The sequence below is a fragment of the Podarcis bocagei genome (genome assembly GCF_964188305.1).
Source record: "Podarcis bocagei genome assembly, chromosome: 18".
NCBI classification, from domain to species: Eukaryota; Metazoa; Chordata; class Lepidosauria; order Squamata; family Lacertidae; genus Podarcis; species Podarcis bocagei.
The window spans coordinates 5,917,380-5,943,846 of record NC_138144.1 but is presented as its reverse complement, the minus strand read 5'-3'; the positions used below and the strand labels follow the sequence as shown (position 1 = coordinate 5,943,846).

Here is a 26,467-nt window from a genome sequence, read left to right as displayed (position 1 = left end):
ATCTTAAAAAGCAGAGACATCACCTTGCCGACAAAGGTCCGTATAGTTAAAGCTATGGTTTTCCCAGTAGTGATGTATGGAAGTGAGAGCTGGACCATAAAGAAGGCTGATCGCCGAAGAATGGATGCTTTTGAATTCTGGTGCTGGAGGAGACTCTTGAGAGTCCCATGGACTGCAAGAAGATCAAACCTCTCCATTCTGAAGGAAATCAGCCCTGAGTGCTCACTGGAAGGACAGATCCTGAAGCTGAGGCTCCAAGACTTTGGCCACCTCATGAGAAGAGAAGACTCCCTGGAAAAGACCCTGATGTTGGGAAAGATGGAGGGCACAAGGAGAAGGGGACGACGGAGGACGAGATGGTGGGACAGTGTTCTTGAAGCTACCAGCATGAGTTTGACCAAACTGCGGGAGGCAGTGGAAGACAGGAGTGCCTGGCGTGCTCTGGTCCAGGGGGTCACGAAGAGTCGGACATGACTAAACAACAACGCCCTCCTTGCAGAGAGAGCACCAGCAGAACAGAGGCAGAGGGGTTGCCATGGTAACTCAGGCCAGCAACACAAATGGAAACTGGTGGTTCAAAGCAGTGCCCTGTGGTTGCCATAGTCACCACTCCCAGGCTGCATCCATTTGGACCAGAAGAGCAGGGAACTCTTCCAGGTTTCAAATCAGTATTTGCTGGTGGGGCGGTGTGGGTAGGTGGGGAGTTCCTCCTGCGAAGAAGCCACAGAGTCATGGTCTTGCACCCATCATGACCTCTAGTTTATCAGCGTACCCCCCCTCCCCCTGTTTGTTTCTCACAACAGCCCTGGGGGGAATCAACTGGGTCGAAGTCATTTGGCGACACAAAATCATGTCTGAATAAGTAATGAGTGGCAGACCTAATGATAATAATAATAATAATAATAATAATAATAATAATAATAATAATAATAATTTATTTATACCCCCATCCATCTGGCTGGGTTTCCCCAGCCACTTTGGGCGGATCCCAACAGAATATTAAAAACACAGTAAAACATCAAACATTAAAAGCTTCCCTAAACAGGGCTGCCTTCAGATGTCTTCTAAAAGTCAGATACAGTGGTGCCTCGCAAGACGAAAAGAATCCGTTCTGTGATTCTCTTCGTCTAGCGGTTTTTTCGTCTTGCGAAGCAAGCCCATTGATGGATTAGCGGATTAGCGCTATTAGCGCTATTAGCGGCTTTTAGCAGCTTATCTGATGATCGGATCAGCTGATAAGCGGCTTAGCGGCTTAGAAAAAGGGGGGGAACCAGCAGGAACTCGCAAGACATTGTCGTCTTGCGAAGCAAGCCCATAGGAAATTCGTTTTGCGAAGCACCTCCAAAACGGAAAACTCTTTCGTCTAGCGAGTTTTCCGTCTTGCGAGGCATTCGTCTTGCGGGGCACCACTGTTGTTGCTTATTTCCTCAACATCTGGTGGGAGGACATTCCACAGGGCAGGCGCCACCACCAAGAAGGCCCTCTACCTGGCTCCTTATAACCTCACTTCTCGCAGGGAGGGAACCGCCAGAAGACCCTCGGAGCTGGACCCCTCAAATACAAGGTTATTTTGAACCTTCGGACCTCCTCCTCTCCCTCCACGGAGTCCATATTTAAATTTAAGTTTGCTGCATCTTTTTACCATTTTCTATCTATTAACTGGGGACGTGGGTGGCGCTGTGGTCTAAATCACTGAGCCTCTCAGGCTTGCTGATCAGGAAGTCAGCGGTTCGAATCCCCGTGACGGGGTGAGCTCCCGTTATTCTGTCCCAGCTCCTGCCCACCTAGCAGTTCGAAAGCACATCAAAGTGCAAGTAGATAAATAGGTACCACTCCGGCGGGAAGGTAAGCAGCGTTTCCGTGCGCTGCTCTGGTTCGCCAGAAGCGGCTTAGTCCTGCTGGCCACATGACCCAGAAGCTGTACGCCGGCTCCCTTGGCCTGTAAAGCGAGATGAGCACCGCAACCCCAGAGTCGTTCGCAACTGGACTTCAGTGTCACGGGTCCTTTACCTTTTTATCCAGGTATCTAGAATGTGGACATTAATTTGCTTCAACTTGCTTTTAAAGCTTATTGTTGATTTCAATTATTTTTGAATATTTTAAGTAGGCTTGTTTGTTTGTTTTGAAACTGCTTGGGATGTTGTTGTTTTAACTGACATTTTTATTACTTTATTCTTTTCGCAAACAACTTTGAGGTTTGATTACAATCAAGGAGGACCTAGGTTTGTAAAATAAACAGATACAGTGGTACCTCAGGTTACGTACTTAATTTGTTCCGGAGGTCCATTCTTAACCTGAAACTGTTCTTAACCTGAAGCACCACTTTAGCTAATGGGGCCTCCCACTGCCGCTGTGCCACCGGAGCACGATTTCTGTTCTCATCCTGAAGCAAAGTTCTTAACCCGAGGTACTATTTCTGGGTTAGCGGAGTCTGTAACCTGAAGCGTCTGTAACCTGAAGTACATGTTACCCGAGGTACCACTGTAAAGTAATTCAGGCTCGGTGTCTGATTAGACCCTACGACCCTTAACGAAGCAGGATCACATAAAAGCGATCTGCAATTTACCTGGAAAGTAAACCACATGCAGAGAGGGCTCCGGAGGTTTTGCCTTCTAATCTGAAATGTGACTAGTGTCTCTTTTAAAAAAACAAAACAAATGAAAATAAAACCACTATACTAATTCCAGCGCCAGATACAGAAGCAGAAAACATTCAGACTAACCACTGGTGACAATACATTAATACATCGGTAGGCAAACGCGCTGTGGGTTAAACTACAGAGCCTAGGACTTGCCGATCAGAAGGTCGGCGGTTCAAATCCCCGTGACGGGGTGAGCTCCTGTTGCTCTGTCCCAGCTCCTGCCAACCTAGCAGTTCAAAAGCACATCAAAGTGCAAGTAGATAAATAGGTACCGCTCCAGCGGGAAGGTAAACGGCGTTTCCGTGCGCTGCTCTGGTTCGCCAGAAGCGGCTTAGTCCTGCTGGCCACATGACCTGGAAGCTGTACGCCGGCTCCCTTGGCCAGTAAAGCGAGATGAGCGCCGCAACCCCAGAGTCGGTCACGACTGGACCTAACGGTCAGGGGTCCCTTTACCTTTACCTTTAGGCAAACTAAGGCCCGGGGGCTGGATCTGGCCCAATCACCTTCTAAATCTGGCATGTGGGCGGTCCAGGAATCAGTGTGTTTTTACATGAGCAAAATGTGCCCTTTTATTTAAAATGCATCTCTGGGTTATTTGTGGGGCATAGGAATTCGTTCATTATTTTCCCCCCAAAATACAGTCCGGCCCCCCACAAGGTCTGAGGGACAGCGGACCGGCCCCCTGCTGGAAAAGTTTGCTGATCCCTGCATTAATTCCAGCTCCCTGCTCCTTCCACGCCCACCTGCCACCCACGTGCAAGAAGAAGCCCTGTTTAAGTTTATTATTGATTTCTTTTGTAACCAGTTCGCGACGCCACGTTCTGTTCCCCCGCCGCGTTCCGCCGCTCCCCATTGGCTGGGGCTCGATTCCTCCCCTCGCCCGATTGGCTCCGACGCGCCGCAATGTAGCAAAGCCGGCGGGCCAACATTCTGTCCCCGCCCACGCCGGTGAGTAGCTGAATCGAGTCACCTCCGCGTTTATCTGCGTGCGGATCGTTGCTGGAAGACCTTCGTTGTTGCTCCGGCTCCGGGGTATAGTTGAAAGGTATGGTCGTGGTTTAATTGTTTCAAGGTGGCGATCGTATGCAACAGTTCCGGGGTTAAAAAGCAGTTTCTTGGGGGGGGGGGGAGAGGGGTAAAGGGAATTCCTGAGGTTAAGGGATCCCAGATTTGTTGGGGAACGATTTTAAAAACTGGGTGGGTGAGATTTCTTAATTTTAATGGGCAATGCGTTGGGACTTGGTGATCTGCTGGTTCATACCGCGCGTTTAAAATACCCCACAGATTTCTTACACTCCCTCTTCCTCCAGCGCCCCCTCCTCACCTCACAGTCCTGTAAAAAACTTTTTTTATACCTGCTTACCTGGGAACAAACTCCATTTAAAAACTGGGTCGGCATGCCTAGGATTGTACTGTTAGGAACTTGGAATCGTAAAAAACCCCCACAAACCTCCTAATTCGAAGAAAAATTGATTGTATAATACAGCATCTCCTTTAATTATGCATACATAAATTTGGCTAAATGTTTTGGGATTCAAAACAAGCAAATGAGAGAAAGATTCCAAAATGCAAATAGTAGTGTTGTTGTTTTTTAATGCAAAAGTAGGATCAAAATATCCCCGTTTGGATATTTCTGGGACGCTTTTGTTTAAAAGTGGAGCGGGTTGGGGGCAATTCACCCCCCTCCCCCTCCATCCTTCTAGGGTTTGCTTCCGGAGTAGAGTTCTTTTTTTAAAAAAAAGGAACTTCGACGTGTGTTGTGAGGATGTATTTGCATGTGAAAGTGTTTCTGTGTGGCTTCAACAAAAGGAGATCTTTGCTTCACTGCAAAGCAATTCAGAGTTTCCCAAAAGAAGTGCGCGCACACACACACACACACACAAACAAATGCACACCCTAGCTGATAACAAAAGCACCCATGGGATTTAACTTCCAAGGCAGGGGAGTTCAGGACTGGCAAGTTAATGAGTAAATAACATCTTGGTGATCCTGGTGAGAACTTCTAACTCTCTTAAGCAACTTGGACTTCCTAAGAAGGCGATTTGATCCTGGTGTTCAGCTGCAGTCTTAACAGCCTTCTCTGAGGTCGTGTTGGTCTGCCAAAGTCAAAATAAAAAAATTCCTTCCAGTAGCACCTTAAAGACCAACTAAGTTAGTTCTTGGTATGAGCTTTCGTGTGCATGGTGTCTGAAGAAGTGTGCATGCACACGAAAGCTCATACCAAGAACTAACTTAGTTGGTCTTTAAGGTGCTACTGGAAGGAATTTTTTTATTTTGACCTCAGGTTAAGTTCTTAATTCGTTCCAGAGGTCCGTTCTTAACCTGAAACAGTTCTTAACCTGAAGCACCACTTTAGCTAATGGGGTCTCCTGCTGCTGCTGTGCCGCCGGAGCCCGATTTCTGTTCTCATCCTGAAGCAAAGTTCTTAACCTGAAGCACTATTTCTGGGTTAGCGGAGTCTGTAACCTGAAGCGTATGTAACCTGAGGAACCACTGTATGTGCATTTAAGGAGAATTGGAAAGGCCCATGAGCTATTTAAAACACTCTTTTTTTAAACCCTTTTTGATCTGAGGGGGCTGCACTTCCTTCTGGGGGCTACATGAAAAAGCAAGCAGAGCAATTACTGCAAATCTTAACTTTGTAAAGTGTAGACGCACTCCTTTCCTCCGTACAGGCAAGCAGGTTTAGATCAGGGCTCAACAACTTTGGTCAGCCCTCAAGCATGTTCACTTCATCAAATCTGGCCCTCTGGAAAAAAATTGGACACCCCTGCAAGGGTCTGATCCCATGCAGGCATTTAAGTGGGACTTACTCCTGTAAGAGGGACGCGGGTGGCACTGTGGGTTAAACCACTGAGCCTCTTGGGCTTGCCGATCAGAAGGTTGGCAGTAAGAATCCCCGCGACGGGGTGAGCTCCCGTTGCTCGGTCCCTGCTCCTGCCAACCTAGCAGTTCGAAAGCATGTCAAAGTGCAAGTAGATAAATAGGTACCGCTCCGGCGGGAAGGTAAACGGCATTTCCGTGCGCTGCTCTGGTTCGCCAGAAGCGGCTTAGTCCTGCTGGCCACATGACCCGGAAGCTGTAAAGCGAGATGAGCACCACATCCCCAGAGTCACGACTGGATTAACTGTCAGGGGTCCTTTGTTGTTTAGTTGTTTAGTCATGTCCGACTCTTTGTGACCTCATGGACCAGAGCACGCCAGGCACTCCTGTCTTCCACTGCCTCCCGCAGTTTGGTCAAACTCATGTTCGTAGCTTCGAGAACACTGTCCCACCATCTCGTCCTCTGTCGTCCCTTTCTCCTTGTGCCCTCCATCTTTCCCAGCATCAGGGTCTTTTCCAGGGAGTCTTCTCTTCTCATGAGGTGGCCAAAGTCTTGGAGCCTCAGCTTCAGGATCTGTCCTTCCAGTGAGCACTCAGGGCTGATTTCCTTCAGAATGGAGAGGTTTGATCTTCTTGCAGTCCATGGGACTCTCAAGATTCTTCTCCAGCACCAGAATTCAAAAGCAGGGGTCCTTTACCTTTTTACTCCTGTGAGTGCATACCTACTTTATTTATAGAGCTGTCCCATAGCAGGAGGACTCTAGGAAGCCAGGGTGAGAGAGTCAGGACTGGGACCTGGCAGGTCACAGTTCAAATCGTCCCGCGGTCATGAATCCCACTGGGCGACCTTGGAGCCAGTCGCTCTTGGCCTGCCTCACAGCGTTGTTGTCGTGATTAACTGAGATGCGGATGAACCTTGGAAAGAAAGGCAGGAGATGAATGCAGCAAATAAAGCTATGGTTTTCCCAGTAGTGATGTATGGAAGTGAGAGCTGGACCATCAAGAAGGCTGATCGCCGAAGAATTGATGCTTTTGAATTATGGTGCTGGAGGAGACTCTGGAGAGTCCCATGGACTGCAAGAAGATCAAACCTCTCCATTCTGAAGGAAATCAGCCCTGAGTGCTCACTGGAAGGACGGATCCTGAAGCTGAGGCTCCAAGACTTTGGCCACCTCATGAGAAGAGAAGACTCCCTGGAAAAGACCCTGATGTTGGGAAAGATGGAGGGCACAAGGAGAAGGGGACGACAGAGGACGAGATGGTGGGACAGTGTTCTCAAAGCGACCAGCATGAGTCTGACCAAACTGCGGGAGGCAGTGGAAGACAGGAGTGCCTGGCGTGCTCTGGTCCAGGGGTCACGAAGAGGCGGACACCACTAAACGACTAAACAACAACACTTAAGGAAGCTGGAGGGGCCAGCCAGACGGGGATGTCAGTCATCAGCCTGGCAGGCAGAGATCACCTGGCACCAGGCAGATTTCTAACACTGACTTACAGTGAAGGTCAGTATAAGATAGGGCAGGGCTCAGCAAGGTTTATCTTGCCTGGGCTGGATCCGTCCCACGGAGATCCCTCCGTGGTCTGGATCGCGCGTGTGTGTGAGCTCGCACGCCTGTGCATGTGCAGATGCGGTTTTCAGCGTCTGCGCAGGCGCTGTTTTCGGCGCCACGTAAGCGAGTCCTGGCGCCGCGCTGTGCCAGTTTAGCACGGTGCATGAGCAGGCAACTCGGTTCGGGAGCGGCTCGTGGGCCAGTCAAACGACCTCCGCGGGCCGCTTTCGGCCCATGGGCCTTAGGTTGCTGACCCCTGAGATAGGGGAAGGAGTCAGTCGTTGAATGCATGGAGAAGGTCGCCCGGTTCAATTCTGGACATCTCCACGTCAGACTGGGAATGACCAGCCCTGGGGAGCTGCTGCCAATCCGAGTCAACACTACTGAACAGGGTGGATTTGGTTTAAATCAAATCACGATTTAAATCACTAGTCAGTAAGACTTGCTTTAAATCTTTTTTATTTAACAGAAAGACTTATTCTTGCTAGTATAATCTTAATACAGTGGTACCTCGGGCTACATACGCTTCAGGTTACAGACTCTGCTAACCCAGAAATAGTGCTTCAGGTTAAGAACTTTGCTTCAGGATGAGAACAAAAATTGTGCTCCGGCAGCAGGAGGCCCCATTAGCTAAAGTGGTGTTTCAGGTTAAGAACAGTTTCAGGTTAAGTACGGACCTCCGGAACGAATTAAGTACTTAACCCAAGGTACCACTGTATTTACAACCAGATGAAGGTTTTCATTTTTGGAATAATAAATGTTCAGAGTGGTCACTGGTTATACTATTACTGGTTATACTATTAGAAATACATAGACAGGCAATTATGAAATTATGGTTTATATTTGGGCAACTTTAATGCTGTACTTGATTGGAAGGAGAAAAAGAAACATTTCCTTCATAACAATTTAAACCATTTATTTAACTAAAACAGTAACATTGTAGCACATGTATCCACGTTTGTTAACTGATGTTGTTTAAACGATTTTTTAAAAAAACATACTTAGACTGAGTTTTAGCACACATGAAAAACTTAAAGGCAAATCCTTATTTCCTGGTAGCCTTTGGACTATAGTGTAACTTAAACAGAAAGCTATCTTTAGGAAGATTTCTCCTCCGAAAGCATTTTTTTTAAAAAATCCAATTTAAATTTTAAAAATCCGATTTAATAAAATTTTAAAAATCCGATTTATTTTTTTTAAAAAAAAATCATTGGTTTTTATCCATCCTGCCTGTGGCGGAAAGCAACTTTGTATGTTGCAACATGTTGCTAAGTGGGTGCAGGTGAAACACTTCCAGGCATGCGGAGATTTCCAGCTCTCGGTGAATGTTGACACGGGAAGGAACATAGAGGAGGGAGAAAGGTTGCAATGGATTCAAACTACAAGAAAGAAGATTCCACCTAAACATTAGGAAGAACTTCCTGGCAGTAAGAGCTGTTCGACAGTGGAATTTGCTGCCAAGGCGTGTGGTGGAGTCTCCTACTTTGGAGGTCTTTAAGCAGAGGCTTGACAACCATATGTCAGGAGTGCTCTGATGGTGTTTCCTGCTTGGCAGGGGGTTGGACTCGATGGCCCTTGTGGTCTCTTCCAACTCTAGGATTCTATGAGTCTATGAAGCAGTTGTGAGGTGCATTGCACAAGCCTGCTCCACGCTTGCACGGCTGTTGCATGTACGTGCCCTGAGTCATCAAAGCCTGACCTTCCAGGCAGGAGGTTGTAAGCTGCAGGATGTGTCCTCAGATGAGTAAGGCCCTTCTCTGCCAGAGGCAGGCAGCCCACTAGGGCAAAGTTGACTCTCTGAACGGGACCTGAGCGCATTTGGCTGACATGCCCAGGCGGGGCTGTGCTTGTTCGCATGTGTCACCTCTTGCATCTGTAGCGCAGTGCTGGCATGCAGGCATTTTGTGCAGAACGGTCAAGTTACTTTTTTAAAAAAATATTTTTTATTGATTTTAACATATAAATTATAAAATGTACCACAAAACTTATCACTTATACAATCTTTTTAGACTTCCATCAGCACCTCTGAAGATCCACCGTTTTAACCACTTCTTATGCATTTCTTAACTTTATATTGCCTTTACATCTCTTAACGAATCATCCTTCCCCTTCTCCATTTTTGCAATACTTCCAATAATACTCCTCACAAAACTTCTTGCAAACCTACAAACGTCGTCTGATCTTCACAAATACTTTTCAAATAGTCCGTAAATTTACTCCAGTCTTCCGTGAATTTCTGATCCCGCCAGTTTTGAATTCTTCCTGTTAGTTTATCTAGTTCTGCATAGTCCATTAACTTCATTCTCCATTCTTCAATCGTCGGTAATTCTTCTTGCTTCCATTTTTGGGCCAATAATATTCTTGCTGCTGTTATTTCAGAATGGTCAAGTTTCAGTTCCCTGTATCTTCAAAGTCAGACTGGGGCTTTGTTGGTAGAGCACAGGACTCTTAATCTCAGGAAGGGGTCCGCTTCCAACAATTCTATGATTATATGATTCTAATAATAATAAGAATAAGAATACAGTCATACCTCTTGTTATGTTCGGTTCAGGTTACGTCTTTTCAGGTTGCGTCCTGCGGCGACCCGGAAGTAACAGAACGGCTTACTTCCGGGTTTCGCCGCATGCGCAGACACTCAGAATGACGTGCGCAGAAGTGGCGAATCGCAACCTGCGCACTCACAGACGGTGCTTGCGTTCTGCTCATGATGCAAACAGGGCTCCGGAATGGATCCCGTTCACAACCAGGGGTACCAGTGTAAGGTAAAGGGACCCCTGACCATTAGGTTCAGTTGTGGCCGACTCTGGGGTTGCGGCGCTCATCTTGCTTTATTGGCTGAGGGAGCCGGCATGCAGCTTCCGGGTCATGTGGCCAGCATGACTAAACCGCTTCTGGCGAACCAGAGCAGCGCATGGAAACGCCGTTTACCTTCCCGCCATAGTGGTACCTATTTATCTACTTGCACTGACATGCTTTCAAACTGCTAGGTGGGCAGGAGCAGGGTGGGGATTCGAACCACCGACCTTCTGATCAGCAAGCCCTAGGCTCTGTGGTTTAACGCACAGCAATAATAATAATAATAATAATAGTAATAATAATAATAATAATATAAATTTATTATTTATATCCCATCCACCTGGCTGGGTTTCCCCAGCCACTCTGCGCGACTCCTAACATAATCTTGGGGCAGGTGATTAACACACACACACCCTTGCAATTATTATTATAACAATAATATTTGTTGTTACCTGCATTTATAACCTCCTCCCGTTCTCAGCCACAAACCCAAGGAGCTCAAGGTATTGTGTACAAGGTTCCCCTCCCTGTCCTCATTTAATCCTCACAACTACTCTGTGAGGCGGGTTCTGCTGAGAGGCAAGGACTGGCCTCAGGTAACACCCAGTGGGCTTCATGGTATATCCTGGTATTCCACCCACTCCTCCAATAAACTCCCCAAAATGGGCTGTTGTCACTCAGCTTCATTGCATATCCACACATCCTGGTATGTACAAGAGAGGGAGGAAAACAACAACAATTTGTTATTTATACCCCACCCATCTGGCTAGGTTCCCCCAGCCACTCTGGGCGGCTCCCAATAGAATATTCAAAACACACTAATAATAATAATAATTTATTATTTATACCCCACCTATCTGGCTGAGTTTCCCCAGCCACTCTAAAAGATCAAACATTAAAAACTTCCCTAAACAGGGCTGCTTTCAGGTGTCTTCTAAAAGTCGGGTAGTTGTTTATTCCCTTGACATCTGGCGGGAGGGCGTTCCACAGGGCGGGTGCCACCACCAAGAAAGCCCTTTGCCTGGTTCCCTGTAACTTGGCTTCTCGCACCAGAAGGCCCTCAGATCTGGACCTCAGCGTCCGGGCTGGACGATGGGGGTGGAGACACTCCTTCAGATATACTGGACTGTTTAAGGCTTTAAAGGTTAGCACCAACACTTTGAATTGTGCTCAGAAACGTCCTGGGAGCCAGTGTAGGTCTTTCAGGACCAGTGTTAAACGGTTCCGGCGGCCGCTCCCAGTCACCAGTCTGGCTGCCGCATTCTGGATTAGTTGCAGTTTTCGGGTCACCTTCCAAGGTAGCCCCACGTAGAGCGCATTGCAGTAGTCCAAGCGGGAGATAACCAGAGCATGCACCACTCTGGCGAGACTGTCCGCGGGCAGGTAGGGTCTCAGCCTGCGAACCAGATGCAAAATCTCTTGCGATTCCAACAACACCTTTATTCTTCAAAGCGCCACAAAGTATGTTCCAAAGACTATAATGAAACTTAAACAGAAAACTATCTAAAAATCAGATAATTGCTATTTTCTTGGCATCTCACGGGGAGGGTGTTTCACAGGGTGGGCACAACTACTGAAAAGGCCCTCTGCCTGGTTCCCTGTAACCTCACTTCCCAATATTGTACTGTTTGAGCCCCATAATGGAAGAAACCTGAGTTTCAAGTCTGGAAAATGCGTTCGGTTGGGCTGTTTGCTAGGAATTAGAGAGCAGCATGTATTTGCAGTGCCACAGCACTGTTGGTTTGCTTAAGCAAAAAATGCAGCGTGACTCATCAAACTGGGACAGACTGGTTTCTCTTCACATTATAACATGGGAACCATTGTTCCTCGTCCGCTTATTGGGATTTGAAACAATGGAAGGTTTCGCTTATCTGCCGAGCATCTAGGGAGCAACGCAGGCTTAAAATCCTAAGACACAGCGACAGCCACCCGCTTGGACGACTTGCACAAATTTGTGGAAGCTGTCTTAATGCAGTTTCCGTTTCAGTAAATCAGAGCTGTCGATAGAACCATCTTCCATGAATTTGTACAGCCCTGGAAAAACAACAACAACGAAGGCCTGCTCATCGACTATCCCTCAGTGTATCATGTGTCGGGGAGTTCCATAAGTTAACTAGCCATTGTGGGGAAGAAGCAGGGTCCCTCCTGCCTCTCCTGACAGCTTCTTCCTCCTCTCTTTTAGCCGTGCCATGACGTCGGAAGGAAGTCCCATGAGCGACACAACTCCCGAAAACCAAGAGCCTGATCAGCAGGTATGTGGGGGGGGGGGAGTCCCTTCACCCCAAGCTGGGTGGTGGCCGCTGGCGGTTTCTGGGACCCGATCTGCCCCTTTTCTCTCCTTGGCCAAATACCTGTGCCCCTCTATTCCAGTTAGGAGATGGGAAACATTTGCATTCTTCCTTTTTTAATTTTTCATTTTTGGAGAGAAGGTGGGATGTTTTATGCAGTGATATTCCCGCCCCCACAAAACTGCTGCCACCTTGGAAAATGTTCTTGGCTAGGTAAAGGTAAAGGGACCCCTGACCATTAGGTCCAGTCGTGGCCAACTCTGGGGTTGCGGCGCTCATCTCGCTTTACTGGCCCGAGGGAGCCGGCGTACAGCTTCCGGGTCATGTGGCCAGCATGACTAAGCCACTCCTGGCGAACCAGAGCAGTGCACGGAAACGCCATTTGCCTTCCCACTGGAGCGATACCTATTTATCTACTTGCACTTTGACGTGCTTCCAAACTGCTAGGTTGGCAGGAGCAGGGACCGAGCAATGGGAGCTCACCCCGTTGCGGGGATTCGAACCGCCGACCTTCTAATCGGCAAGTCCTAGGCTCTGTGGTTTAACCCACAGCGCCACCCACGTCCCCAAGAAACAATGTACTGTACTATAAAATAAATAAGACAGTATTGTAGAGGATAAAAATTAAAATGCTTTCTTACCTGCGCTGGTGATAGTCCTTGTTTGGATGGGGGGCTTTTATCCATTGCCGCAGTCGCACAATCAATCCATCAGTAGCTGAACTGGGCCTCACACAGTCACAAAAACAAATGAACCGAAAAACCCTCAAAAATAAATAGCAAAAACAAAAGCGGCAAACTTAATCTGTTCCGGAAGTCCGTTTGACTTCTGAAATGTTCGAAAACCAAGGCACAGCTTCTGATTGGTGCAGGCGCCCCGGAAACAATAGCCGACTGCCGCATCGGACGTTCGGCTTCCAACAAACGTTCAAAAACCGGAACACACACTTCCGGGTTTTCGGCGTTTGAGAACCAAGGCGTTTGAGAACCAAGGCACCACTGAAAATGTGCTGCCCAAGTGATAATTTTTCTCTTTCTCTCCTGCCCTGGTAGAATGTGGTCAGTCGAGTGGTCAGCCTCCCGCTGGTCAGTTCGACCTTCGACATGGTCTCCTCGGCTTACGCCTCCACAAAAGAGACCCACCCCTACCTCAAGTCCGTTTGCGACGTGGCAGAGAAGAGCGTGAAGACCCTCACGGCGGCGGCCGTTGGCGGCGCCCAACCTCTCCTGGCGAAGCTGGAGCCTCAGAGTGGGTGACGCTGTCGAATTGTTGCTTTGTTGCGTGCCTTGTGCTGCGCTGAGGTTGAGAAACTGTGGCACGTACCCTCACCTCCTCACTGTATGCTTAAAGTGCAGGGCGTTCCCCCAGAGGATCCTGGGAACTGTAGTTTGCACCTTGCCACTGGCAAACTATGGTTTCCAGAATTCTTCGGTAGGGGAAGGGAGTCACATGCTTTGAATATATTTTCGGTGCATGGCGTGACACAAAAAGAAGGATCTTGTAGATCACACCCATATATATATTTTTATTAGTTTTTTTAACATATCATTTTCAACAGTAATTAAACATACTTTTACATCTTATTCAAATTTTTGACTTCCATCAATCCTGTCTGGAAATTTTCCAATCTAATCTCTCAGTGTGCATTTCTTATCTTCCCTATTACGTTTCAAACTCATAACCAATATCTCTTATCTTTTTCTACTTTGTAACACTTCATATATTTCTCCTTGCAAAACTTCTTGTAGTCCTACTAGCGTAATTTGTTGATTACTGTTGCTCTTCAAATATTTCATATACTTCTTCCAATCTTCCATAAATCTCTGGTCCCGCAGGTTTCGAATCCTTCCTGTCATTTTGTTCAATTCTGCATAGCCCATTAATTTCGTCTGCCATTCTTCTTTCGTCGGAATTTCTTCTTGTTTCCATTTCTGGGCTAACAATACTCTTGCCGCAATTGTTGCATATAAAAACAATTTAACATCTTGCCTATTAATGTTCTGACCTTTAATACCAAGTAAAAAATGATTCTGGGTTTTTTAAAAACGTATATTTCAACATCTTTTTCATCTCATTATATATCATTTCCCAGAAGTTCTTTACTTTTTTACATTCCCACCACATATGATAAAATGTTCCTTCTTTACATTTCCACCATTTATTATTTGTTTTTTATATTTTAGCTAATTTCACTGGTGTAATATACCATCTATACATCATTTTCATCATATTCTCTTTCAAAGCATATACAGTGGTGCCTCGCAAGACGAAATTAATTCGTTCCGCAAGTTTTTTCTTCTTGCGAGTTTTTCGTCTTGCGAAGCACCGTTTCCCATAGGAATGCATTGAAAATCAACTAATGCGTTCCTATGGAAACTGCTTGCCAGGCTGGCGGTGCGGAGAAGGGCTTTTCTCCCCACCGCAAGCCTTCAGGACAGGTACGGGAACAGAGGGGAAGGGGCGCAGCGCTTCTCCTCTGTTCCCGGGGCTTGCGCGTCTTCCCCACTGTCCTCGGACCTCCTCCGAAGGCTGGCGGTGGGGCGGAGAGCCCTCCTCCCGCTGCCAGCCTTCGGAGCATCCTTCAGGAGCCTGGCGGCGGGAGGAGGTCTCTCCGCCCCACCGCCAGCCTTCGGAGGAAGTCCGAGGACAGTGGGGAAGACGCGCTGCGCTTCCCCGCTGTCCCGGAGAGTTCCCTATGGGCTTTCGTCTTGCGAAGGAAGCCCATAGGGAAATTCGTTTTGCGAAGCGCCTCCAAAACGGAAAACCCTTTCGTCTAGCGGGTTTTCCGTCTTGCGAGGCGTTCGTCTTGCGGGGCACCACTGTACCATGCATTTTAAAAAAGAAACAGAACACTCCCCAAAGAATCCCGGGAACTGTAGTTTTCTTCTCGCACCACGCACCTGGCAAACTACAGTTCCTAAAATCCTTTGGTGAGGAAGGGGAGAAGAACGAGAAGGAACTATCCTCCATTTCTGGATAGCTCATTTGGTAGAGCATCAGACTCTTAATCCCAAGGTCATAGGTTCGAGCCTCACAAAGGGTGTTGCAGGGGGTCAGACTAGATGACACATGTGGACCCACCCAACTACATATCTGCAGTTCTGTAGGTGTATGGTGTGGATGTGACTTTAAAAACAGGGTCTCTTGGGTCACCTCCAAACTGTGCCTTTTAAGCTCAGGACTCTCCCTGAACCCTGGGAACTGTATACAGATAGGTAGCCGTGTTGGTCTGCCATAGTCAAAATAAAAAAATTCCTTCCAGTAGCACCTTAAACACCAACTAAGTTAGTTCTTGGTATGAGCTTTCGTGTGCATGCACACTTCTCCAGATACACTGAAACAGAAGTTGCCAGATCCTTCTATAAAGTGAGAAGGTGGGGAGGGGTGTTACTCAGAAGGGTGGTGGGAATGGGAGATTGGCAGATGGCTGAGATGAGCCTGTTGACGACTCTTAACGACTGCAATAGGTCTTACAGGAAAAGGCAAGGGGTGAGAAGGTGAGAAATGGCTTAGTCATGTATAATGAGATAAGAATCCAATGTCTTTGTTCAGACCAGGTCTCTCCATGGTTTTAAGTTTGGTAATGAGTTGCAATTCAGCAGCTTCTCTTTCCAGTGTATTTCTGAAATTCCTTTGTAGTAAAACAGCTACTTTGAGATCTTGTATAGAATGTCCTGGGAGATTGAAGTGTTCCCCTACTGGTTTCTCTGTTTTGTGATTCTTGATGTCAGATTTATGTCCGTTTATTCTTTGGTGTAAGGTTTGGCCTGTTTGTCCAATATAGAGAGCTGAAGGACACTGTTGGCATTTGATGGCATACACTGTATGTTTGCCCTCACAGGGCACGGGCCACAGCACCCTTAACAAACTACAGTTCACAGGGTTCTCGGGAGTGGGAGCCATGTGCGCTGAATCTGTGACTGCCGCCTGCAGAAAAAGCAAAACAATCGCTAAGGCGAAGGAATTCCCAAACCCTCAACCAAGTGGTTCTGAACTACAACTCCCATTATCCCTGGCTGTAGGGGGCTCATAGGAGTTGGAGTCCCACAACCTCTGGAGCATGGGTAGGCAAGCTGAGGCCCGGGGGCTGGATCCGGCCCAATCGCCTTCTCAATCCGGCCCACGGATGGTCCAGGAATCAGTGTGTTTTCACATGAGTAGAATGTGTGCTTTTATTTAAAATGCATCTCTGGGTTATTTATGGGGCATAGGAATTCGTTCATTTTTTTTTTCCAAAATATAGTCTGCCCCCCCAGCAAGGTCTGAGGGACAGTGGACCAGCTCCCTGCTGAAAAAGTTTGCTGACCCCTGCTCTGGAGGGTCAGCCGGTCTCCCCAAAACTGCTTTATTGGGGCCAACCATAACGTTGCACATTGTGAGCAAGCCTTTTTTATTCTTCAGATGTTGAACAAAGTAGGGACAAAGACTGCCTTCTCCCAGCAGGCCCCCCGTTCCGGACCAAAACCTTATTCAGCCAACTCCCCGGCTTCTCGGCTTTCACTAGGCATTGGGCACCCATGAGGACTATCAGCTTGGCAAGCTTTACGGGAAATCCTCCGAAAAGCAGTTCTCTGGACACTGCTGCCAAGATGGCCTGCATGCTTTCCCGGGTTGTCCTGTCCCCGCATCGCAGGTTTTTGGAAGCTATCAATATAGAATCATAGAATATGCCTAGAGTTGGAAGAGACCACAAGGGCCATCGAGTCCAACCCCCTGCCAAGCAGGAAACACCATCAGAGCACTCCTGACATATGGTTGTCAAGCCTCTGCTTAAAGACCTCCAAAGCAGGAGACTCCACCACACTCCTTGGCAGCAAATTCCACTGTCAAACAGCTCTTACTGTCAGGAAGTTCTTCCTAATGTTTAGGTGGAATCTTCTTTCTTGTAGTTTGGATCCATTGCTCCGTGTCCGCTTCTCTGGAGCAGCAGAAAACAACCTTTCTCCCTCCTCTATGTGACATCCTTTTATATATTTGAACATGGCTAACCTATCACCCCTTAACCTCCTCTTCTCCAGGCTAAACATGCCCAGCTCCCTTAGCCGTTCCTCATAAGGCATCGTTTCCAGGCCTTTGACCATTTTGGTTGCCCTCCTCTGGACACGTTCCAGTTTGTCAGTGTCCTTCTTGAATTGTGGTGCCCAGAACTGGACACAGTACTCCAGGTGAGGTCTGACCAGAGCAGAATACAGTGGCACTATTACTTCCCTTGATCTAGATGCTATACTCCTATTGATGCAGCCCAGAATTGCATTGGCTTTTTTAGCTGCCCCTAAATAATCTCTGTGTCTTTTTAGTTGCAACGGCCAACGAGTATGCTTGCAAAGGGTTGGACAAATTGGAAGAGAAACTGCCTATTTTGCAGCAGCCGTCGGAGAAGGTTAGTAATTTTTTTCTTCTTTCCCGACATGCTCTGCTCAGTGGTACATGATCTGCGTTGAATGCAGAAAGTTCAATTCCAGGCTCCCTAAAACCATGGACTGTTGCCAATCAGTGTAGACAACACTGTACTCAGTGGACCTCTGATCTGATTTTTCCTATGTATTTAAATCTGCCCTTTATATATACAGTGGTACCTTGGTTCTCAAACTTAATCCGTTCCGGGTGTCCGTTCCAAAACCAAAGCGTTCCAAAACCGAGGCACGCTTTCCCATAGAAAGTCATGCAAAACGGATTAATCCGTTCCAGACTTTTAAAAACAACCCCTAAAACAGCAAGTTAACATGAATTTCACTACCTAACAGGACCACTGATCCATAAAACGAGAGCAACCAACGATGTACTGCAGTCACACAATCATTGCATCGGTAGCTGGACTGGGTTCCACACAGTCACAAAAACAAAACAAAGACGCAAAAACAGAAAGGCGAAATAAATAGCGAAAACAGAACAGACGTCAGCGTAACCCTCAAAACGGAGCACGTTCAGCTTCCGAAAAATATTCGCAAAGCATAACACTTACTTCCGGGTTTGCAGTTTTGAGTACAGTGGTACCTCAGGTAACATACGCTTCAGGTTACATATGCTTCAGGTTACAGACTCTGCTAACTAAGAAATAGTACTTTGGGTTAAGAACTTTGCTTCAGGATGAGAACAGAAATTGTGTTCCGGCGGCGCGGCAGCAGCAGGAGGCCCCATTAGCTAAAGTGGTGCTTCAGGTTAAGAACAGTTTCAGGTTAAGAACGGACCTCCGGACCGAATTAAGTTCTTAACCTGAGGTACCACTGTACGTATATGTGGATCTAGCCCATATGGGGGAATAATCTCAGTGCTTCTGCTAGCTGAGAGCTAGCAGAGCAGTTCTAGCTAAAAGCTGGTCAAACAAAGAAGTCAAAAAGAGAGAGGTGTGCTGCGTGACTCGTCCTTTTGTTACCTGGACAGGTAAGGTCACGCCCACCTTCTATCACATGCAAAAGGAAGGCTGCTCCAGCCAGGAGGAACAGGAAGTTTCGACTGGCTGGACCGAACATTCCCTCGCATGTCTTCTCTAGCATTACTAGGAATGTTGTACTTGACTGCCTCTCATGGATCACATCCCACAATGTAAACAGCAACCTGCTTTATGTGTTCTGTTGCACAGCAAGATTCTGCTGGTGCAAAACTCTTAATTCGTCACCATGTTCAGGAAACTCTTGGAGCTGGAATGTCAAGAACACGCCGTCGTATTTTATCTTGCAGAGTAGAGACCGACACTCGCATGATGGGAACTTATCCCTGTCTGTGACGTAGGATTGTTTCTCCCCACAGCTTAGGGGGCACAATACTTGCCTTACCCCGGACGCTAGCAACCCACTCTGCGCCACTGCTAAAGACTGAAATGGAAACATCCAACCATTTCTGCCGCATTTGCCAGAGTGAAACCTCCTGTCTAGTGCAAACTTTGGTTCATAGCATTTTGCTCACAATTTTCCAGGTGGTCGCAGACACGAAGGAACTGGTCTCCACCAAAGTGACTGGGGCGCGGGACACTGTCTCCGGTACCCTCAACGGGGCGAAGGATGCTGTGGCTGGCGGCGTGAGCGGGGTGGTGGAAATGGCCAAAGGCGCCGTACATGGTGGCGTGGAGATGACCAGATCGGTGGTGGCTGGCAGTGTGAACACCGTCCTGGGGTCCAGAGTGGGTCAAATGGTCACCACTGGCATGGATGTGGTCCTGGGCAAGTCCGAAGAGCTAGTGGACCATTATCTCCCGATGACGGACAAAGAACTGGGTAGGTATCCTCGTTAAGGGAATTATTTTATTCGTATCATTCGTTAATAGGCCTCCCTCCCTCCCAAAGCTACTCAAGGCAGCAAACACACAGGCAGTAAAGCAATAAAATATATTAAAAACCAGTTCCTGGACAAATGCAGACCGGGAAAGATACCTGCTTTCGTTTTTTTTGCAAATTTTTATTTATTTTTTTAAAAAATCACAAATCGACACCAAATTAATTCAGATTTAAAAGTTGACTTCCCACTCCACTCCTTGATGTTTCACTTCCCTCCCTCACTTGCTTCTCAGTGTTACATACATTTCCAAATTACATTTCAAGAACTTAAAATATTTGAGCGTTTTATCCTTATTTTTTCCGATTTTCCTCTACTGCTTTGGGGTTTTTGATAGACCGCTGTGCTCGCCCATTATCTGCACATTGTTTTTACATACGCCGCTCAGAAATAATGTAAGTGGTTGGTTAGATGTTTTAAATAAATATTTAGAAGATGAGAGAGTGAGAGAGAGAGAGAAAGTACCTGCCTGATATTTAACAGGAGGGGGCTATGTTTATCATACTATATATATTTATGCTCCCCTGTCTGAACGGTTACCCTGTTCTCACCATGAACCATGATGTCGCCAGGTGGTCCTAGAGGTCCCAAGTCCCTGATGGGCAGAATAGGGACCGCCTCTCGCATGGTGGGAACTTTCCCCTGAACTTTCCCTTGTCTGTGACGAAGGATTGCTTCTCCCCACAGTTTATGGGTCACAGTACTTTCCTTACCCTGGACGCTGGCAACCGACACTGCACCACTGCTAATGATTGAAATAGAAACATCCAAACTTTTCTGCCGCATTTGCCAGTGTGAAACCTCCCGTCTGGTGCAAACTTCTGTGCATAGCATTTGAAGTACTAGGCATTCAAACAGCGTTTTGTGCATATTGAACTGATACCTTTAACGCCACCATAACCATAACCACCACCCCACTCTCATTCCCAGCTGAACTCGCTACCTCCGTCGAGGGTTTTGAAATCGCCACCGTGGAGCAGCAGAAGGAGCAAAGGAGCTACTTTGTGCGCCTGGGGTCTCTCTCAGCCAAGCTCCGCCACCGAGCCTACCAACACTCTCTGGGCAAGTTGAGGGATGCCAAGCAGAGTACCCAAGATGCCCTCGCCCAGCTGCACCAAACCATTGAGCTGGTAAGAATGCCCCGAAAACAGATCCAGAGCCTTTTGTTTCTAATCTATACTCTACGTACTCCTTAACCGGACTGGGGTTGCTTATGTCTGGGGTGGTGGACGTGGTTTATTGGGATATTTTGCTATTGTGTATTTCGTGGGGGGTTATGTTGTAAACCACTCTATGAACTTAATAAATAATAGTGATCTACAGCTTGAGAAGTGCCCATTGGCTGAGCTGCTATGACATCACATAAGGCACATTTCAGCTGCCCAGGGTGAAGGTTCCAGCGATGTATTGTTGGCAAACGATTAGAGGGGTTGGATTGAATGGGTAGAAGACGCACGGGTTCTAGGGCATAAAGGAGAGCTTGCCAGAATAGGCCAGTGGGCTAGTGACCACCCAGATTCTTCTGGGAATCTAGCAAGCAGGGCGCAAGCACAACAGCAGTTTCTGATTCCCAGAAACCGGTATTCCGAGCCCTGCCACATCTGACGGTGGATGTGGAACACAGCCATCGTCCCTAGGATCTGCAGATAGCCTTCTAGTCCATGAGTTTGTCCCATCCAGTCCACAACCCTATTTTAAAGGCACCCAAGGAACTTGCTGTCACGGCCTCCTGTGGCAGAGAGTTCCGCAGTTCAGTTGTCAGAATAAGGACTTCCTTTTGCCCGCCTTTTCTCTTCCAACACCCAGCTTCGTGGGGTGCCCACTGCCCTCTAATGTTGCAAGAGAAGCTCTCCTCTGTCCACTTTTGGGGCACCTCGGTGGGTTGGGGACTGAGGTTCGGGGCTTGGCGGGATGGCATGTGCACTGGACGGCTGGAACGGAGTGAGATTTAAGCAGGCGATGTTTGAGGACCCTGGTGAAAACAACCGCATGGACCGCAGAGACGTTGGAGTTGGTAAGCAATGGCTGCATTGCATGGAGGCCTAAAACAATTCTCCAACTACATCAGGCCTTGTCTATACATAACTCAGAGCGCAGTGCTGATGACATCGAGGTTTCAGGTTCAATCTGCCGCATTCGCCAGAGTGACACCTTTTGAAACGGATGATCTTTGGGGTTCTGCCCAACTCCATGATTCTATAAAAGGTGTAGGGGAACCTGTGGCCCTCCAGACGTTGCAGAACTACAGCTCCCATCATCCTTGGCCGTGCTTGCTGATGGGAGTTGTAGTCCCACGCCATCTCGAGAGCCAAAGGGTTCTTCTTGACCGATAAGCAATAGCCGGTGCAGGAGAACGACTGGGTTTTTCTTTATTTTTTTAAACGGAAAGAAAAGCAAGGTTCTGGTGTGGCTCCCCTCCCACCCTTTCTTGTCCCTTGTCAGATGGAACATGTCAAACAGGGAGTGGACCACAAGCTACATGGCGGCCAAGAGAAGCTACATCAGATGTGGCTGGATTGGAACCAGAAGCAAGCTCAAAGCGATGAGCCACAACACTCCTTGGTGCGGCCAGAGGTAGCTCCTCCCTTTCGCTCAGGGGGTGCGGGTGGGGAGACCAGCCCCTTCTAAAAACGAATGACCAGTTACCCCACCCACCCACCCCCAAAAAAGATCCCTTGATGGACAACCCTGCGATCAAGAATCTGATGCTGTACAGCAAATCAGCACACTTTTTCAGTATTATTTTCTTACCTGCACTGGTGATAGTCCTTGTTTGGATGGGGGGCTTTTATCCATTGCCGCAGTCGCACAATCAATCCATCAGTAGCTGAACTGGGTTCCACACAGTCACAGAAATAAACTACCGTATTTTCTGCTCTATAAGACTCACTTTTTCCCTCCTAAAAAGTAAGGGGAAATGTGTGTGTGTCTTATGGAGCGAATGCAGGCTGCGCAGCTATCCCAGAAGCCAGAACAGCAAGAGGGATCGCTGCTTTCACTGCCCAGGGATCCCTCTTGCTGTTCTGGCTTCTGAGATTCAGAATATTTTTTTTCTTGTTTTCCTCCTCCAAAAACTAGGTGCGTCTTGTGGTCTGGTGCGTCTTATAGAGCGAAAAATACAGTAGCCAAAAAAGCCTCAAAAACACAAAATAAATAGCAAAAGCGGCAAACTTAATCCGTTCCGGAAGTCCGTTTGACTTCCGAAATGTTCAAAAACCAAGGCACAGCTTCTGATTAGTGCAGGCGCCCCGGAAACCATAGCTGACATTGGACATTCGGCTTCTGACAAATGTTCGAAACCCAGAACACTTCCTTCCGGGTTTCCGGTGTTTGAGAAGCAAGACATTTGAGAACCAAGGTACCACTGTAGATTTTGGTCAAAGGCCAAGGTTCTAGTCCCTCTTGAAGGTGGAAGTAATGCTGGTTTCTAAAAGGGGGGGGGGACTTTGCGCAAGGTTCCTTGTTTCTCATGGAGGACCTTAAGGTCCATAAATAGCAACAACCTCGAGGTCCCGGGCCCTAAGGAAGTTAGATTAGCCTCAACCAGAGCCAGGGCCTTTTCAACACTGGCTCTGGCCCGGTGGAACTCTCTGCCTCATGAGACCAGGGCCCTGCGGGATCTGATTTCTTTCCGCAGGGCCTGTAAGACAGAGTTGTTCCGCCTGGCCTTTGGCTTGGAATCAATTTGATTCCCTCCCCCTCTTTTCTTTTTTCCTTTCTCCTCCTGTGATGAGGCTGCATTTTATTGTTTTAATGTATTTTAATCTTGTTTTTTAAGTTGTATTTCAATCACCTTGTTTTTGTTATTGGTTATTAGCCGCCCTGAGCCCTTATTTATTTATTTATTAATTATTATTATTATTATTATTATTATTATTATTATTATTATTATTATTATTATTCTCCTAGGTGGAATCCCAGTCTCTCGCCATGCTCAGAGGCCTCACCCAGCAGTTGCAGCTCTCCTGCGTCACCCTCGTGTCCAGCGTCCAAGGCCTTCCCTCCGGCATCCAGGACAGAGTCCAGCAGGTCCGCCAAACCGTCGAGGGTCTCCACTCCTCCTTCTCCGGGGCTCGCTCCTTCCAAGACGTGCCGGCCGCCCTCCTGAGCCAGAGCCGCGAGAGCATCGCCAAGGCGCGCAGCTCGATGGATGAGATGTTGGACTACGTCGTGCAAAACGTCCCCCTCCCGTGGGTGGTGGGGCCCTTTGCGCCCAACCTGGTGGAGCTTCCCGAGGCAGAGGGAGTTGGCTCCCAGGCCCAGGAAGACCCCACCGAAAAGCCTAAGACCCCGCAAAAGGAGCCCTCCGAACCGGAGAAGGAACTTTAGAGCTTCTGTGCTGTCCATTTCTGAAATCTGCGGTGGCTGCAGAAAATCCTTGGGAACCGTAGTATTGCAAGGAAGTTGAGAATACCGGACCTGTAGCCCTCCAGATGTTGTGGCTCTTGGCTCCCAGCACATCTGGAGGACCATAGCTTCTCCGTCTCAAAGACTTGGTGCTTTTTTATTTTCTTTTTGCAGAACTACAGTTCCCAGGGGTTTCTGGCTGAGCAGAGGTTCCAACAGCACCTGTTGTAATTTAGATGTGCCTTTTGGGAATGCTGAATGGTGGCGGCGACAAGGAAAAAAATGGTCTGAACGATGAGCCGCTTTGCGTGTTTGTCAAACACATCTCCCATCCTTTAGAAAGAGAATATTGTCCTATTCCCCCACTGCCAACACTTAGGGGCATTTAAAGTCCCTAGCAAATAGCTCAGAACTCTGAAATTTTGAAATGGAAGGAGTAAATTACTTGGGTAAATTACTTACACAATCTGGGGGCCACTAGAATTTTTGGAATTTACTATTAAAAAAGAGAGAGAGAGAGAAATGGTTTTCTCAAGCTAAGTTCTACTAAAGAGTTGACCGTTTGAAATTAATGTTCCGAAGCAATGGGTTGCATCTACTGCTGACCCTACTACCGAGTAGACCCGTGCCCAGCATGTCATGGTTCTACTTCCGAGTAGGACTAACAGTGGCTGCAAACCTCTTGAAACGACTGGAGCCAAGTGAGCTATGTGCATTATTTTCAGCTAGTCTACTCTTGAGTAAGACTGACACTGGCCATGATCTAACACGGAATTGTAGAGTTGGAAAGGACCCATGACGGTCCTCTAACTAGTCCAGCCCCCTTCAATGCAGGAAACTTTTGCCCAACTTGGGACTCGAACCCACAACCTCTGGAATTAGGGGGTCTTATGCCCTATTGACTGAGCTATCCATGTGTGCCCTGTAAATCTTGGTTTTCTAGATTTAGATTCAGGAAATCCCAATGCTTTTAACGTAGGTTTGAACTATTGTTTTAACTATTAGTGAAATGTCTCCTCCTTCACTCTTGCCCTACCCTGTTGTGGCTTTCAGTTTTTGACAATATTTCTCTTCCCTACCCCCCTCCTCAATTTCTCAAGTTTCTTCCCAATGCCATGGGGGTGGAAAAAAGACCCCACCCTGCTCTTAATGTGGTTCCAGCATGAATCTTGCGTAGCCTCCATTGGTGGCCTTTCTTTTGTAACACCACAATTCCTCTAGTCTTGCTGCTGCCCTCTGGGGTGGGAAACTGCTCTTTAGTGCTCATTCAGAGCAAACAGCCGTTCAGGTTTCCAGTGGGTTGCTGTTTGTTCCTATTTCGAGCTAAAGAGCAGGCTTTGTTTGTTTTTTTCTGGGAAAGGAGAAGGACAAGGAGGCAAGCACTTGGAACTGTCCGAGTGCAGGTCAAGTGGAACTTTGGGTGAGCCCTGGAATCAACGCCGGTCCCGAGAAATCCAGTCTGAAGTGCCGCTAACGTTTTTGTACCTCCGTAGAATTGTTTTACTTCCAGAATAAAGAAATGACTTCTTTTGAGCTGTGGATCTCTCAGCGCTTTTTGATACCATCGACCAGGGTCTACTCCTGGACTGTCCAGAGGAGTTGGGGGGAGATAATGATAATAATAATAATTTATTATTTATACCCCGCCCATCTGGCTGGGTTTCCCCAGCCACTCTGGGTGGCTTCCAACAGAATATTAAAATATAATAACCTATTAAACAGTTTCCCTAAACAGGGAAACTTATGCAGTGGTTCCTCTCTTTCCTCCTGGGCCGTTTCCAGAAAGTGGTGTTAGAAAATGAGTGTTCAGACCGCTGGGTTCTCACTTGTGGGGTGCCTCAGGGTTCCGTCCTCTCCCCCATGCTTTTTAACATCTATATCGGGCATAGGCAAATTCCAGCCTTCCAGATGCTTGGGACTACAATTCCCATCATCCCTAGCTAACAGGACCAGTGGTCGGGGATGATGGGAGTTGTAGTCCCAAACATCTGGAGGGCCGGAGGTTGCCTATGCCTGATCTATATGAAGCCACTGGGAGAGAGCATTAGGGGGTTTGGGCTGGGTGTTCATCAGTATGCGGATGATATCCAGCTCTACCTCTCTTTCAAATCAGAACCAGTGAAGGCGGTGAAGGTCCTGTGTGAGTGTCTGGAGGCGGTTGGAGGTTGGATGGCGGCTAACAGATTGAGGTTGAATCCTGACAAGACAGAAGTACTGTTTTTGGGGGACAGGAGGCGGGCAGGTGTGGAAGATTCCCTGGTCCTGAATGGGGTAATTGTGCCCCTGAAGGACCAGGTGCGCAGCCTGGGAGTCATTTTGTACTCACAGCTGTCCATGGAGGCACAGGTTAAATCCGTGTCCAGGGCAGCTGTGTACCATCTGGTACGTAGGCTGAGACTCTATCTGCCCGCGGACTGTCTCGCCAGAGTGGTGCATGCTCATTCATCCCTGCCTCATTTGTTTGTTCTTGCGACCACGTTGATGGTCAATAATTATAATAATAATAATAATTTATTTCTATGCCACCCATCTGAGTGGGTTGCCCCAGCCACTCTGGGCGGCTCACAACAAAAAATAGTAAAAAATACAAAACTTCCCTGAACGGCTTTATATTTTAAAGAAAAGAATCTCAAAGTGGTTACAAACATACCTCAAAGCGTCAGCTAAATCAATCCAGAATAAAACGTCGCTGAAGAAAATATACTTTCAAAGCAACGCGATGAACAAAAAACATTCTCTTCAACGCTTTCAAA

At 47.5% G+C, this 26,467-nt stretch overlaps 1 protein-coding gene across 3 annotated transcripts; it reads left to right on the top strand.

Moving 5' to 3' along the window:
• The first annotated feature begins 520 nt into the window (after window positions 1-520).
• On the top strand, window positions 521-25,247 carry LOC308577547 (perilipin-3-like). Of its 3 annotated transcripts, none has more exons than XM_081177849.1 (8): window positions 521-657; window positions 11,993-12,062; window positions 13,151-13,346; window positions 17,396-17,478; window positions 19,012-19,309; window positions 20,298-20,497; window positions 21,810-21,941; window positions 23,277-25,247. In XM_081177849.1, exons 1-8 carry the CDS (start codon window positions 536-538, stop codon window positions 23,694-23,696), a joined length of 1,521 nt encoding a protein of 506 aa, XP_081033975.1. In that variant the 5' UTR covers window positions 521-535; the 3' UTR covers window positions 23,697-25,247. The 3 variants fall into 3 exon arrangements, with proteins under 3 accessions (XP_081033975.1, XP_081033977.1, XP_081033976.1); XM_081177850.1 differs by lacking the exon at window positions 521-657 and adding an exon at window positions 3,614-3,678; XM_081177851.1 differs by lacking the exon at window positions 21,810-21,941.
• Window positions 25,248-26,467: the final 1,220 nt, after the last annotated feature.